The following is a 14306-nucleotide window of genomic DNA, read 5'->3' as shown; positions in this document are numbered from 1 at the left end:
TGCACGCATAAATTGAATTATTGCGCGCAATAATGGAATTCTTCAAATATAGTTATATCTTTTATTATTTGCGTTTATGTTAATTTGGCGCTCCATAGTCATGACCCCGTAAACGTTCGATGTCGGCACTCATCTGGACCCTAGCATGCGTGGTTAAGATTAAACTCGGACTCTGGTCTTGTACATGTGTTTATTATAGAAAAAAATACCCGTCATTTACAACCTGGAATACCATGACACAGGGATTTCGATTTGCCCTGTTTCAACTCCAGCTAGGTGGTTGGTGCAATTTTGACGTTGAGATATCCAAAGGCAACCAAAGCAATTTTCCATATTTTAAGAAAACTGTATTTGCATTCTTTTAGTATTGATTGATGAACGTGACAGACTAGCTGTGGTTGACGAATGTAGATTTCTATCAGGGCGTCTGTACTTGATCATTAAGAGATTCAAGGCCGATTGGAAACCTTATCTGAAGGGGATGACTGTAGCAAGACCTGTAATCATTTTCAAGGTTGCTTGCGGTTTCTTTTATCAAATCCATGGTGTGTATTTACAGCTTTAGAGTTTACATATTTATGATTGCATTAGCAGACAATAGCGCCATTTAGGGATTCCTGCTGCATTTCATACATGTATATATATACAACAAGTGCGCTCGTGCGGTATTAACGTTAACAAAATTCATGAATTTGTCTCCTGACTAGCTTGTCAACAGTTTTGCTGAAGGTCACATTTCTTGAAAGTTTGCTTTGATATAAACATCAGGGTTTTTTTTTTTCTACGCATTTGTTATCGGGAATGGAAGTGTCGCACAACAACGGTACGTACTATTTCAATATATGGATCCGCCCGTGCTAATAGAAGGAAATCGAAATCTGTGCTAAAAATCTAACAATACATGGTGTGAACGGAATAATAAGGATATTTTTGTCTCTTCTATTTCTCCGTTATCTGATTAATCCCCAGTAAAAAAAAAATCGATGTTCTAACTCCGCAGTGGTGACCAGTGTCTCTTCTGAAGCCCAGTCACCTTCGACTTAGTGCTGCTCCACTATCGATCCAGTTATAGAGAAAAAGGATTCAATCTTCTTTTGACGTTCACACTTCTCTCACGCATCCACAGGAAAATGTCAACAGAGGAGAAAAAAGAGGCCCCGGAGACTCCAGCCCCGGCCCCGGCCCCTAAGGAAGTTAGGTGCATCGTGCTGACGGGCTTTGGAGGGCCCAAAATGGCCCGTTGTCAGAAAAGGCCACAGACTCCGGCCCAGGAAGGAGAGGTTCTGATACGTGTTAAGGCTTGGTAAGTGATGTTCTAAAGAATCATCGATCTGTCTTGAAGATTTATTTCAAGTAACATATTGTCTAATATTATGACCATTTCATGAGGAAAATATTGTGCTACACAATTGTATTTGAACTCGTGACAATGAAACCTATGTGTGGGTCAAAGGAAATTTTTGAAAATGAATCAGTTCCTAAGATATTGGAAATTTGTTTGAAAAATGAAATCGATGACGCAGGAAAAACAACAGAATTGCGATGTTCGATAATTAAAACATCAGAACTATGTCCTTTACAACTAGTCAATTTTGATTGATTTGTCTGTAATAAACTGTTCAGATGATTCTGTGATCCGACAGCGTTTAAAAAGATTTACCGCAGATTTATTTCGGAATATTTATGGTTTTCAGTACCGAAATACTTTCTACTGCTCATTCATCTCTGCACTGTAGCTTTAAATTTGTCTGAACTTTAGTTTTGCCTTAGATTGGATCCACTGATAAATAAAATAAAATTACATTGAAAATCAATAGAATGTTACCAGATCAGATGGGAAAATTTTCTCTGCCGTGATCAGAAAATGCTTCCAACAACTCGCAAGTTTTGCGCAATGGTTGTTTCAAAACGAGATGACAAATTGCTTGCATTGTTTGATTGCTTAATAATCTTTGAGGAGCCTGGGCACAAATCTTGATTTCGTATGTTTCCTGCGTCGTTTTGCAATTGGTGCGCAGTAAATTGGAGCAGGAAATCAGTGTGGTTTAATGATCTCTAATGCATACTCAACGGAGAAGTGAATTTCATGTATTGCACATGAGTAAAGAATTTAAATGTTAATGTATGCAAACATGCACTTGCTATGCAGGGAGTTTAAAGTTTTTATATGTCATTTTCAAAACTTTGATTCAGGAAACTACGGTATCGTTTACATAATCTGATATAGGTGTACAGTAGAAAAAGTATGACATTGTAGCATTTGTAATTTATAGTCATGAAGATTTTTAGACTTCCATTCCATTCTGCCTTCCACGTGTGATTTTACCTTACCGCTCCACATGTGATTTAATCTTACCTGTCCCTCCAGATTTAATCTTACCTGTCCCCCACATTTAATCTTACCTGTCCCCCACATTTAATCTTACCTGTCCCCCACATTTAATCTTACCTGCCCTCCAGATGTAATCTTACCTGTCCCTCCACATGCAATTTTACCTGTCCCTCCAGATTTAATCTTACCTGTCCCTCCACATTTAATCTTACCTGTCCCCCCACATTTAATCTTACCTGCCCCTCCAGATGTAATCTTACCTGTCCCTCCACGTGCAATTTTACCTGTCCCTCCACATTTAATCTTACCTGCCCCTTCATACATTTAATCTTACCTGTCCCTCCACATTTAATCATGCCTGTCCCTCCAGATTTAATCTTACCTATCCCTCCACATGTAATATTATCCTGTCCCTCCACGTGTAATCTTACCCTGCCAGGTACTTCAAATAATTAAGTTTAACAAAAGATTTCTGTTCATGATTCACACCACACATAGTCTATTTTAGTCACGATGTACAAACATTTTTAAAGTATGAAATATTTTGGTTTTTGCCTTTGATATCTTTACAAATTGTAATGATAGCAATTTCCTCATGAACCCGGTACAATTGTAAACAATGTGCGTATTCATCTTGATAAATATAGAACGTCAATTTTAATGGCTGGAAATTCCAACAGAAATGAAAGAATGAAATTATAGATTGAAACACGGGAATTTCTGAAGCGCGTAACTAGCGCTTCATGAAGTATGCTGGCGCGAAGTGTCAGAGTTCATACCCTCATGGCTTTTCAAAAACGAAATTTATTTCTTAATTACTATTTTAAGGAAGGGAGCTCGCAATCAATCTTAATTAGACAGTGACATAATTATCACATTCGTTCCTAGTCTTCTAGAAACTTTTCACGCACGTATAGTATTCTCGGGGGGGGGGGGGGGGGGGGGGGGCAACAGCGATACATCCTAATTCCCCTAGAAAGCGACCGTTCTGTGTCTAGTATATGTACAGTATATACTGCGTAAAGATAAACTATTGTTTTTGTCTATTTGGTAAGGTTGTGCTGCGTTACATTTCTTGTTTTAATTGTATTGAGCTGTAGCCTGTAATTTTGGCGAAACTGACAATACTTTTTCTTTGTAAAAATTAATTTTGTGCTTTTATCAAAAATTATTCCATATATCGAATGAGGAAAACTTTGGTACATTTTTTTACCGTCACCGACGATAATAGTACCGCTGCAAACAATGTCTCTCAGAGAGAGAGAGAGAGAGAGAGAGTTACCGGTGTTAACAAGTAAATTTTTTATTTCCTACTTTACAAGACTCCTACAACAAACGTTAGTAACATGAATTTACAATATAAATTGTTAAAACTTAATTTCAACCGCCCATTTTCGAGAGGGGGTGATGATAGCAAATACGAAATGAAAGCAATCGATATGTTTGTTTCCCGTTTATCATGATAATGTCCCTGTAAGAAATATCTTCACTTGATTTACATGATAATGTCCCTGTAAGAAATATCTTCACTTGATTTACATGATGTCCCTGTAAGAAATATCTTCACTTGATTTACATGATAATGTCCCTGTAAGAAATATCTTCACTTGATTTACATGATGTCCCTGTAAGAAATATCTTCACTTGATTTACATGATGTCCCTGTAAGAAATATCTTCCCTTGATTTACATGATAATGTTCCTGTAAGAAATATCTTCATTGATTTACATGATAATGTTCCAGAAGAAATATCTTCACTTGATTTACATGGTAATGTCCCTGTAAGAAATATCTTCACTTGATTTATAGTGGAGTAAGCTTCCAAGATATAATGGTGAGACAAGGAGTTCTCGAGCATGCGCCAAAAACACCCCTAGTGATGGGATTCGAATGCGCAGGTGAAGTGGAGGCTCTGGGAGAAAACACCTCGGGATTTAACGTTAGTATAACCATTCGTATCGTTAATAGGTGTCTGCAAAAAATGGAGGGTAAGTTGATAATTGGCCGGGTAAGAATTGATTAGATTTTAGGGTGCATCTGAATACGGATAATGCTGTCTTGCATGCAGTTTTCTTCAGAATGGATAATGAATTGATAAAGATGTGCAGTTTCCAAGCTTGAGCACTGATCTTTGCACAGTGTGAATGTAGTTTTTCTAAATTGATTTAACAGAAAATCGTACAAGTATAGATTAGAATAAAACAAAATGTGTTTTAAATACTATTTGAGTTTCTGTAACCAAAATTAAAACATTATTTGAAGATATTAATTCAATTATTGAATTGATGTGCGCATCAATTCAATTGTTGCGCACAGATGATAGAATTAATGCGCTCATCAATTGAATTGATGAGAACAATATTTCAATTTGAATTGATGCGCGCATCAAATCAATATTCCTCCCAGCACATCAATGTGATGGGATTCATTTAATTTGGAGGTCGGTATAAATGAGTTGATGATTTCTTCAATTTGAGTGAAGATACAACGATTGGAATAATGTGCGCATCAATTGTTTTTTAAAGAGAACAACAATTCAATTAAAGCGATCATTAATTCAACTGTGGAAATGTTGAATTGAAGATATATCTAATTAGATAGCTGTTCTCTCTAAAAGAATTAAATTGGGCGCATCAATTGAATTAATAATATCATTGTTCGATTGAAGAGAGCTTGAATTGACACGCGCATTTATTTGAATTATTGCTCTCTTCCATTGACTTGTAGCGCGCTCTTATCAATTTATTTGAAGAGAGCAACAATTCAATTATAGTGCTCATCAATTCAACAGAATAATCAATGCTATCAACAATTCTATTAATGTACGCAATAATTCTGAATTGAAGATATCATTAATTATTTGAAGAGCTCTTCAGTTGAATTTTTGCGCGCATGAAATGAATGATATAACTAATTAAAGGTATCTTCAATTATTTGAATATATGTTAATTAGGCGTTCCGTATTATTAATGGTGCTAACGAGTTAACAGGTCATAGACTTTGAACCCGTTATCGAACGGATATATATATTTTTATTATTTATCATAATGCATACATTTTCGCCATACACAGGTTTTGAAAGTGTTCTCATGAGAATAATGTTACCACTTTCCTCTCGAAAGTTTAATTAGCTTATAAACCCACCCTACATTGATTATGTATGGGTCAATCAATTTCTAGATGATTCATAGATTAAGTCAGGTTAATTACTTTATAGATCGTTCATTCATTGATTACGTAAAGTTTAATTGCATGAAGTCTATACATCACCCACACAATGATTTCATTTTAAAGCTTAATCACACATGTAGTTTTCACTCACAAATTGTTGACTTCTTAAAACAAAAACATCTCCGCTATGAAAAAATCTGAAAATGAAATAATTCAACGACGGCTTTTAGGATTGGAATCTCTTTTGGTACAACTAAATTCTCTAGTACATATTGTAACCTGGTTCTCCATAAGTTCAACACATCTTTTTTTCGCTTGCTTTTGTGTTGACCAATTAAGGGGCTTCCAAGGGCATCGATCGTAGTACCCTAAAAAAGAGAGAAACAGTGAGATAACTCCAAATTTTCTCGATTCAAAATCAGAGATTGATTGATTACAGATCGGCGACCGTGTGATCGGGTTTTGTGATTACAAGGCGTGGTCGGAGGTAGTGGCCATCCCCGCCCAGTTTGTGTATAAAATGCCGGAGAACATGAGTTTCCAGGACGGGGCCGCACTCCCTATGAGCTATCTAACCGCTTACATACTCCTGTTTGACATTGCCAATCTTCGACAAGGACAATCCGTTTTCACCCACTCTGTTGGAGGGGGCGTGGTATGTATGGTCAATGATCAAGAACAGATTATAATGATTAGTAAACTACTAGATATATGAATTCAATCCTGTGTACAGTCAAGTGGGTTTAAAGATTATATGTATAGTTATAGAAACCGGAGTCTTTTTAAAAAAAATTAATCGCATCTAAACTATTTGTTGCTGATTGTTGCATTGGAAACTTACATGTAGGAGCATTCAATTTTCCTCGGTAAATAAAAATAAATGGAATCATGGAAAATTGTTGTACTTGAGCATTCAGATGTATGGCGAAATGGCTAAGAAAGCTTGGTCAAGTAGATCAGCACGACAGTGTACGAGTTATTCTCGGTATTGTAGGGAATCGCCGTTACCCAGCTCTGCCACATGATGGAGGATGTTAAACTTTTTGGGACTGCCTCCTACCAGAAACACGAGACAGTCAAGGCTAATGTCGACCATTTGTTTGACCATGTGGTAGATTATCCACAAGAAGTTAGAAAGTAATCGATCAGTGATCTCTCTCGCATCTCCTAGTGTAGTCATCGTCTAATGTAATCATCTCCTAGTGTAGTCATCGTCTAATGTAATCATCTCCTAATGTAGTCATATCATGTAATCATCTTCTAGTGTAATAATCTCCCAATGTAATAATCTTCTAATGTAATCATCTCCAAATGTAGTCATCTCATGTTGTAATCATCTTCTAGTGTAATAATCTCCCAATGTAATAATCTTCTAATGTAATCATATCATAATGTAGTCATCCCCTAATGTAATCATCTCTATATACTAGTATAGTCATCTTTTGATGTAATAATCTTTTAATGTAATCATCCCTTGGTGTAATCACCTCTTAATGTAGTTATCTAATATAGTCAATCGTCATGTAATCATCTCCTGATCCTAGTGTGATAATCTGTTATTGTAACATAGTCATCTACTGATGGAGTCATCTTCTACTGTAACAATGTCCTAATGTAATAACCTCCCAATGTAATCATATCCAAATGTAATAATCTCATGGGTTGTTTTTTTTTTTACCTTTGATATCGTTACAAATTGTAGTGATAAATGTAGGCATTTCCACATAAACGTTCTGTAGTGGTAAACAATGCACGTATTAATACAAAAAGTACTTGATGATTATAGTAAATCTATTCTAACGACTGTGAATTTTTTTTTTTTAAAATATGAAAGTAGAATGTAAATGAAAAGATGAAGATATCGAACAGTGATCAATCTCGTAACTCCTGTAAGGAATACATAATACAAATGTAGAGAGTTGGGCAAACACGGACTCCTGGATACACCAGAGGTGGGAACAGGTGCCTAGGAGTTAAGCATCCCCTGTCCGGTCACACCTGCCGTGAGCCCTATATCTTGATCAGGTAAACGGAGTAATCCGTAGTCAGAATCAGTGTGCCTAACAATTGGTATGAAACACGTCAGACAGCATTTGACCCAATCGCAGGTTGTATTGGCAAATGAGATTATTTTAACGACCATAGAATTTGCGAAATGCTGACTGTAAATAAAAGAAATGAATTTCATTTTTAAAAATTCCCGAGGATATGAACCCCAACACTGTTTATTAAGGATGGGATCGTGAAGCGTCTTATGCATTTTCAAAAAAGTGAAATTTATTTCTTAAATATACTCTTTATAACGTATAGTATATCCCTGTTTGGTTAATGGATATGATATAGCTTTTATAACAACAAACTTACTTGTAGTGATATTTTGTAATTTAACATTAAGTATTTGCACTTTTCTGCAATTTTATACCATTCAACCATTCAACATTTTAATTCCTATGACTCTTATTCTGTCGCTACGAATTTCATTTTGGATTCCTCTAAACAATCCCGTGAGGATCCAGGTTTAGGTCCCCAGTACCCTTGCTTGTTGTAAGAGGCGACTAAATGGGGCGGTCTTTCGGGCGAGATCGCAAAAACTGAGGCCCCGTATCACAACAGGTGTTGCACGATAAAGATCCCTCCCTGCTCGAAGGCCGTAAGTGCCGAGCATGGCCTAAACTTTGCAGCCCTTCACCGGAAGGCCATAGTAACGTCTCCATATAAATGAAAAATTCTCCAGCAGAACGTTAATCAATCCTCAAAACAATGTATGCAATCACCCTCGATCCCCTTATCAAAGGTTGACTTCTACTTTCATATAAAATTTTACATTCCATTAGGAATACAGAAAGTATCAATATAATTTTGTACGTCTATACTTTAGTTTTCACATTCAACCATTGTTCTGTAGACTGTCGCCAGAGGGAGTGGACATATTCCTTGACTGTTTGTGTGGAGAAGACGCCAATAAAGGGATTTCCTTGCTTAAGCCCATGGGGAAATATATTTTATATGGTAAAAAAAAATGTAGACAAAATTACCATTTATAAATAAGTATACCAGTTGTATAGTATCAATTATTCTAAGTATCACCTACCACATGACTACTTGGACTCGCGAGTACTTTTTACTAATTATAGGTACTACATGACTACTTTCATCCTTTCCAGGTTCCTCCAATATTGTGACAGGAGAAACAAAAAGCTTTTTCAGCTTTGCAAAATCAGTAAGTCAGCGAACATAACTTCATATCATGATTTTACTTTTAAAAAATCTACTCTAGTTTAGTTGGCAATAAATGTACATGGCAGTATCGAGGACACTCTTTATCTGCTAGTAAATGAAAACTAACTGAAGCTTTGTAACATTTTTAGGGGCATTAGCATCGTCATAAACCCACGGTGTGTCTGTAGCAAGACGCGAGACATGCGTACAATGGGTTTCCGGCGACGGAGCATCAGTTGCCAACGTCACATTTGTCGAATTACTAAAACAGTTCTACAGTACATAAAAATTTTAATTCGATCATATACTGTATAACGAAGAAATTTTACATCATTTTCATAAAATTCGATTGGGGTCGCCTTTTTTTAACTCTCGGATAATCTTCTTTTTATCGTATTCAGAATTCAAAAGTTGTTACCTCATAGTTGACAGTTAATGCGCCTTTAGCCCTTCCCACCAATCCTTCGGAAAAAAATTGAGAGAGAAAACATATCTGATAAAGATTCTCGAATTCGTGGATCAGACTTCTCCTTTCAATAGTAGCTGGGAACTGGGTTTTTTTTATTTTTTTATTATTATTATTTATTTATTATTTTGCTATTTCAGTGGTGGCAGGTTGATAAGATTAGTCCAATCAAGCTGTATGACGAGAACAAGACAATCGCTGGATTCCAGCTCAGAACCCTACTCCATAAGCAGGGCCAGCACCAGTACATCCGGGAGATCATGAACAAGCTGATTAAGCTGTACTCGGACGGCAAGATCCGCCCAGTCATTGACTCTGCCTGGGCGTTTGAAGATGTATGTACTATAAGGTGGAGCAAAAGTACTTGACGTTTAACGTCTAATAGGAAAAAAAATCACGTGTACTAGATATAGCTAGTGTAGGGGAATATTGATTTATACTGGGGAGGAAAGGTTCATTATAGATTTATCATGTATATATTTTGCCGTAAATGTACTATTACGTGTAATAGTAAAATATACATGGTACTTTTTTCTAAACTCTTGGGGGGGGGGGGGGGGGGGGTTGATATTTGGTATTGATTTGCCCATTTGTCTACCCAGGTTGGAGAGGCCATGCAGAAAATGCAAGATAGGAAAAACATAGGCAAAATCATTCTGGATCCAACCATAGAACCCAAGCCAAAACCAGTAAGTACATTATCTTATACATGTAGTAACATCACAGCAGACGTTCGCCATCACTACGCGGGATATGACGTTTACGGAAATGTTATTTGTTTCAGGTGTCGCCTGCCAGGACCCACACTACAAGTCAGTGTAGTGAAGATAAAGAAACTGCTGAGGACCAGCAATGAGCTTCCAGGTACACCACTACGGAACATGAAAGAAACCATGGGACTGGGGAGACACTCCATTACCAATTAATAGAAGCATGTATATACACATACACATACATTTAGAGGGGGTTGGTGGGTAGGAGGCCAGCCCCCTTTACTTTTTTTTTTACATAAAAATTTTCTTAACTGATGAAAGGAATCTATATAGTTAAGAACGACCCCCCCCCACCACCACCACCACAATGATTTAAGATTTTGTACTCGATTTATTATTATTATCATTAATTTAGCATGTCACCCCCATCCTTCAATATAGGATTTTTAACTCTGGGCAAAATAACACATCTGTGTTTTGGGGTTCTTTTACCGTGTCAGTAATCTTAAACACCTCTCCATCCCCATCCCCTCCCCTTCAAAAACGATGCACTGCGTCTAATACATTTGGTTGGTGTATATCGTGTATATACCTGTATAAACAAATTACTTCGTACATGAAAGTATTTTTGTTTTTCATTTCTTCCAGGATATATATATATATATATATATATATATATATATATATATATATATATACATGTATATATATACACACATGTATATGAGTTACTTTGTAAGTATATTTGGTTTTTTTCATCCAGGATATATATATATATATATAAAGCACAAACAAACAAGGGAAGTCGTTGTGGCCAGTGGACTGGTTTGACAATCTTGCTAGGCGGTGGGTGCCGTACGTCCCTGGTTCGACCCCGGGCTGGGGCGAAAATTTTCAGTACCTAGTTGTGATTATTTAGTGCTTTATATATATATATAATATATATATACATGTATATGAGTTACTTTGTAAGTATATTTGGTTTTTTTCATCTCTTTCAGGAATTTGTGAAGTGTTAAGGTGCATCTGATTTGAAACCGAGTTGTTGAAGACTTTAAATTCCCATCGTCTGGACTTTATAAATGGCTTATAATGTATTTACTGTTATCATATGATTTTATCAAATGTTACTGTGTAGATGAAAATATTTTATTTTAACGCCAAATAAACTATATTCCCGCCAAATATTACATATTATCAATAGAATCTTTATGTTATTCCACTAGCAATCAACTGTACGTGTACCGGTATTCATGTGCATATATATACTTCACGTGACCAATACCGGCATAAAACAAGTGGTAAATACACGCGTATGGATACTCAGCTGTGACATGGGTGGATAGCAATCGGAACACCGTCGCCATTTCTTGGAGATGAAGTGTCCAACACCGCCCATCCCTGGTATCTGTGATGTAATTATATTGTTCAATATGAAAATCGCCAAAAAATGGTAAAGTACTTCTAGGACTCTGCCACAAACTTGTTATGAATCTATGATTTATCGATAAGTCGTAATTTGGGTTTTATGGGTGGATACCTTTAGACGAAAACATACACTAAATGACGGATACAATGTCACGTTTACACGTGTATACTTGGAGTTTATAATCTCGATATACATCTTTGTTGTTTTAATTCAGTTCATACCTCATGTACATGTACGAAAAGTTCATTGATCAACCAGATATGATTATGAAGTCTAAAATCAAACACCCGTATTGAATGGTCATATGACCCCTCTCTCCTTTCCTTATGCAAATACATACACGGCATTTTGCAGCTGTATTGTGTTGACTGGTGTCTGAATATTGATATATCAAAACCCAAGAACCTAATGTTTGATAAGGCAGGCAGGCTCTCGAAAACTAAATTCAATTTTTGCTGGTATTGAACTAGAATGTGTATCCAAGTACAAATACCTTTGGGTTTCATTTTGTTCCTCTGGTTCATTCTTCCTTACTCAAAACAACTATATCAAAAATCCCTGAAAGCATTACTCAAACTAAAGAAAAAAAGGATTCCTTTCACTAGATTCCGATATTTACCATTATTCATATATTTGACCATACCACCAAACCAATATTATCATATTCTTCGGAAATCAGGGTTTATTTCAATCCACTTTCTAAACAAACCATAGACAAAATTTATTCAAACTTTTTTATAATAAACTACATCTTTTAAAAGCTATAGTGTCTGAATTGGGAAGATTACCCCTTCACTTTGACATATCAAAAAGTATGGTAAGTCGCTGGTACAGACTTGAAAATCTTGGTCAGTCATTTGCTTTATTGTTTGAATCATACCGGGAATCAAAATTACTTTCTGAACAAAACAATCCATCATGGTTTGGTTCTACAAACTTTTTACATTACCAATATTAATGGAGTTAAAGATCTGCCCTTTATAATTGCATTGTAGACATATTTCCATGTTTTACATTTAAAAGCTGTCTTGGTTACTGGGAGTAGCAGATGAACGGTGTAGTACAATAATTTATTCTTCTTGGATAGCCGTCGAATCGACGATGCTTTCAGTATCGCCTCACGTGACTGCGAAGTCCGAATGCGGATGCGCAAATTCTTCCACACTGCAGACAAGCTATGTTGCGGGATGTGCTCTGCCGTCTCTCTTTTCTTGCCTGACGTTTCGCTTCCAGACCATAAACACGTTTGGTTTCAAAGAACTTGACGCCTTTGTTGACCGCAGTCCTCCATGCGTCACGGTCTTTGGCGAGACTCCCATCCATAAACTTTGATGTCGCAGGCTTTGAGAGAAGTCTTGATTGCATCCTTGTAGCGTTTCAAGGGAGCTCCTAGATTACGTGTGCCCAGAGCAAACTCTGAGAGGAACAGCTGTTTGGGGATACGGTCATCACCTATTCTCATCACATGACCGGCCCATCTGAGTTGGGCCTTGATTAACAAAGCTTCGACGCTAGGTAGATTTGCACTCTTTATCACCTCTGCATTGGTGATCCTATCTTGCCACTTGATACCCATTATTATACCCCCCACATCAAGTTGTGGGGGGTATACTGGAATCGGGTTGTCCGTCTGTCTGTCCGTCCGTCCGTCTGTAGACGCAATGGTTTCCGGGCTCTAAAGCATTATCCTTCCCACCTACCGTCACCATATCATATATATGGACTACCCATGGGATGAAGATGTTCCCTATCGATTTTGGGGTCAAAATGTCAAAGGTCAAGCGCACTGGACATCGAAGTAGCTATATGGTTTCCGGGCTCTAAAGCGTTATCCTTTCCACCTACCGTCACCATATCATACATATGGACTACCCATGGGATGAAGATGTTCCCTATCAATTTTGGGGTCCAAAGGTCAAGCGCACTGGACATCGAAGTAGCAATATGGTTTCCGGGCTCTAAAGCGTTATCCTTTCCACCTACAGTCACCATATCATACATATGGACTACCCATGGGATGAAGATGTTCCCTATCGATTTTGGGGTCAAAAGGTCAAAGATCACGCACACTGGACATCGAAGTAGCAATATGGTTCGGTTTGTCATGCCATTTGTTTTTTACACTCAGAAAAGAGGTAGTTTATACCTATTACTAACACCCTTTGGGAGATTGGGGTAAGTGGGGGTATTTTTAGTGAGCATTGCTCACAGTACCTCTTGTCTTGCGTAGGCAGCATTGATGGAATTGGTCCAGTAGCTTTATGTGGCGGCTATATGAGGTCCAGGTCTCGCAACCGTACAGTGGTGATGTCAGCACAACTGCTCTTTGGACGGCTACCTTGGCTTACAGTTTTATGCCGCGCTCACTCCACAGTCTAGTCCAGACGCGACCAAAGGAAGCACTAGCTTTGGACAGACGACTGGATATTTCCTTATCCAAGCTACAATTGGAGGTCACGCGACTGCCAAGATAGGTGAACGCATCTACATTTTGCAACTGTGTCTCCTGGATCTTGATACATGACTCTATTGTAGCTTGGCCTGGTGGAGTACCTCCGATTTCGTTAGACTGATTCTGAGACCAAACGAACCGCATACCTCCGATAGGTTGTCTGCTAGTTCTTGCAGGCCGTCCTTGGAACTGGCTACTAGGGCACATTCATCTGCAAACAGAAAAGTCCGGAAGCAGAGCCTGCTGGACTCTGGTACTTGCTTTTAGTCTGCGCAGGTAGAAGTCGCGTCCATCTGATCTGTAGTTTATAGTGACACCTTCTATAGACTTGGAAAGAGCTGATTGCAACTTGACTGCAAACAGGATGCTGAAAAGTATTGGAGACATCACACAACTTTGCTTCATGTCATTGGTGACTGGGAAAGGTTCTGTTGCGGAAAACAACCATTTTCCAGAACTCTTGCCATCATACCATCGTGGAAGGAGCGCACCATATGAATAAACTTTACAGGACAGCCAAGTT

General features: G+C 37.6%; 1 protein-coding gene across 1 annotated transcript; it reads left to right on the top strand.

The window, feature by feature from the left end:
• The first annotated feature begins 630 nt into the window (after nt 1–630).
• LOC125663805 (synaptic vesicle membrane protein VAT-1 homolog-like) lies at nt 631–11087 on the top strand. Its single transcript, XM_056148645.1, has 10 exons — nt 631–1303; nt 4143–4272; nt 5944–6159; nt 6499–6641; nt 8410–8513; nt 8669–8724; nt 9330–9524; nt 9792–9878; nt 9974–10053; nt 10904–11087. The coding sequence occupies exons 1-9, from the start codon at nt 1131–1133 to the stop codon at nt 10043–10045; spliced, it is 1176 nt and encodes a 391-aa protein (XP_056004620.1). The 5' UTR covers nt 631–1130; the 3' UTR covers nt 10046–10053; nt 10904–11087.
• Nucleotides 11088–14306: the final 3219 nt, after the last annotated feature.

This window comes from Ostrea edulis, chromosome 1, assembly GCF_947568905.1.
Source record: "Ostrea edulis chromosome 1, xbOstEdul1.1, whole genome shotgun sequence".
NCBI classification, from domain to species: Eukaryota; Metazoa; Mollusca; class Bivalvia; order Ostreida; family Ostreidae; genus Ostrea; species Ostrea edulis.
This window is presented reverse-complemented; position numbering and strand designations above follow the sequence as displayed.